The sequence below is a fragment of the Terrapene carolina genome, unplaced genomic scaffold, assembly GCF_002925995.2.
Source record: "Terrapene carolina triunguis isolate 2854851 unplaced genomic scaffold, T_m_triunguis-2.0 Scaffold30735, whole genome shotgun sequence".
Classification (NCBI taxonomy): Eukaryota; Metazoa; Chordata; order Testudines; family Emydidae; genus Terrapene; species Terrapene triunguis.
The window spans coordinates 671-2,677 of record NW_020695086.1 but is presented as its reverse complement, the minus strand read 5'-3'; the positions used below and the strand labels follow the sequence as shown (position 1 = coordinate 2,677).

General features: G+C 63.0%; 1 protein-coding gene across 1 annotated transcript; it reads right to left on the bottom strand.

Annotated features, from left to right (window-relative positions):
- Nucleotides 1-172: 172 nt before the first annotated feature.
- Nucleotides 173-1,522, bottom strand: TIMM17B (translocase of inner mitochondrial membrane 17B; the record flags this gene model as incomplete). The annotated part of the gene is made up of 5 exons (XM_024223030.3): nucleotides 173-300; nucleotides 708-818; nucleotides 915-1,043; nucleotides 1,151-1,214; nucleotides 1,400-1,522. Coding segments are annotated over 5 exons (516 nt in total), but the record flags the coding sequence as incomplete, so codon positions are not given.
- Nucleotides 1,523-2,007: the final 485 nt, after the last annotated feature.

Here is a 2,007-nt window from a genome sequence, read left to right as displayed (position 1 = left end):
TTAGAGGGGCTCCCAGCAAACCCCTCCCTCCTCCACAGAGAGGGAAAAAGGCCTATTCAGCATCACCTCGAGGGGGAGAATCCAAGAACTGGAGGGACCAGTGGCTGGAATCACATCTTGAGCACCGGCAAGGGGGAGGGGCGAATTATTAGCTGCAGCTGCCCTTCCCCCCCCCAAAAAATAGAGGGGACCCCCCACGTACAAAGGAGCTTCATTGATATTGTCCGTAGCCCGGGTATCCTGGAGGCGTGGGGCTGTCCTTCAGGGGCAGCTGACTGGGGTCTTCACCGAACGGGTTAGCTGGGGCGGGGGCGGGAGAGGAGGAAAGAGAAAATTACTAGTGAGAAGGCAGAGATGCAGCCACCTCTGGGCAGGGCAGCTGGGCAACAGCCCCACAACGCCGCATGGGGACAGCCTGACCAGTGTAGAAATGATCCCGCAGCCCCCTGCTAGCCCAGCCCAGCCCTGCCCCCCCTCCCCCCCAGCGCTCCTCACTCCCGACCTGCAGCCCCCTGCTAGCTCAGCCCTGCCCCCTCCCCCACAGCGCTCCTCACTCCCGACCTGCAGCCCTGTTAGCCCAGCCCTGCCCCCCTCCCCCCCAGCGCTCCTCCCTCCCGACCCACAGCCCCAGGCTCCCCCCAATCTCTGCTGGTGCCCCTCACTCCCGACCCGCAGCCCCTGCCAGCCAAGCCCCGGGCACTGCTTACAGTTCTGGAATTGCTGTGCTGTGTATCTGGTGAGTAAGATCCCGACTCCTTCTATCAAGGCCAGTAAAATGCCCCCCATCATGGCTGAGCCGACCATGGCTAACGGGCCACCTGGGGAGAAGAAGAGATGAATTAAAGAGATGGAGCGCCTGGCAGGGGGTGCGAGGAGGCGGGGGGCCAGCAGGGGGTGCTGCGCAGGACACTCACTGCGGGAGGCGAGCACGGCCCCTGTGAGGGCCCCACTGGTGATCGAGTTCCAGGGATCTTCCTTCCCCCTCATCTTCACCAGGCCGCAGTCGATGGTGGAGAAAAGGCCCCCCCAGACGGCAAAGCTACCTGGGGAAAGGAGGGAGCAGCGATTAGATACACCTTGGCCCCCTCCCCCCAGGCCCATGCTCCCCACACTGCCCGCCTCCTCCCGCACACTACACAGCCCCCCTCACCTCCGATCTGCGGCGCTCTGATGCGGATGGCACTGACGCTCCCTTTGAACCGGTGTCGGACGCCCTAGGAGGAAGAGCAGCAGAGGAAGAGTTGGGGTGAGATGCCACACGGCCCCCTTCTCCCTGTAGCGATCGGGGAGCCACCCCAGCCAGGAGGGCCCAGCGCCATCAGCAAGACGGGAATCAGACCAACAGGATCTGGGGCCTGGGTCCAGCTGGCGAGGGAGGGGTGTCAGGGGCTGGACTCACCATGGGGGCGTTCCGGAAGCCCTTGACGGCCTGGAAGACCCCCCCACCGATCATCCCCATGGTGAAGGCACCGCCGCAGTCGTCCACGATGCGCCATGGGCTGCCGGAAGAGAAGGGAGGTGGTTAGCCAGGTTGGGAGACCCTACAATAAACAAACCCAGGAGCAACCCTACAACAAGCCGAGGGTGGGAACCCTACCATAACAGATCCCTGCTAACCCCTCGAGCGCGACCCCAGGCTAGTGCCCCCCCAGGCCCGGGACGACCCACCCTGCGGTAAATAATGCCCCCACCCACAGACCGGCAGCGAGCCAAACCCTACAACAGCCCCTCCCAGCCAGCGCCAACCTAGCCTCACACATCCTGTCCCTCCCCCGCCATGCCACCAGTGAGAAGAGACCCTACAATAACAATTCCTCAGGAACAGCAATGGACCCTACAATAATAATCCCCCCCCCACACCCCCGGGAATACCACGTGGTACAAACACACCTTCCATTCTTGTGCTCTTGGTATTTCCCAACCCTCCCTGCTTTAGTGACTTGGTATCTCCCAGCCCATGGAGCCTATCAGAGGACGGGGGGGGGGGGGGAGAGAGAAGGTCCATTC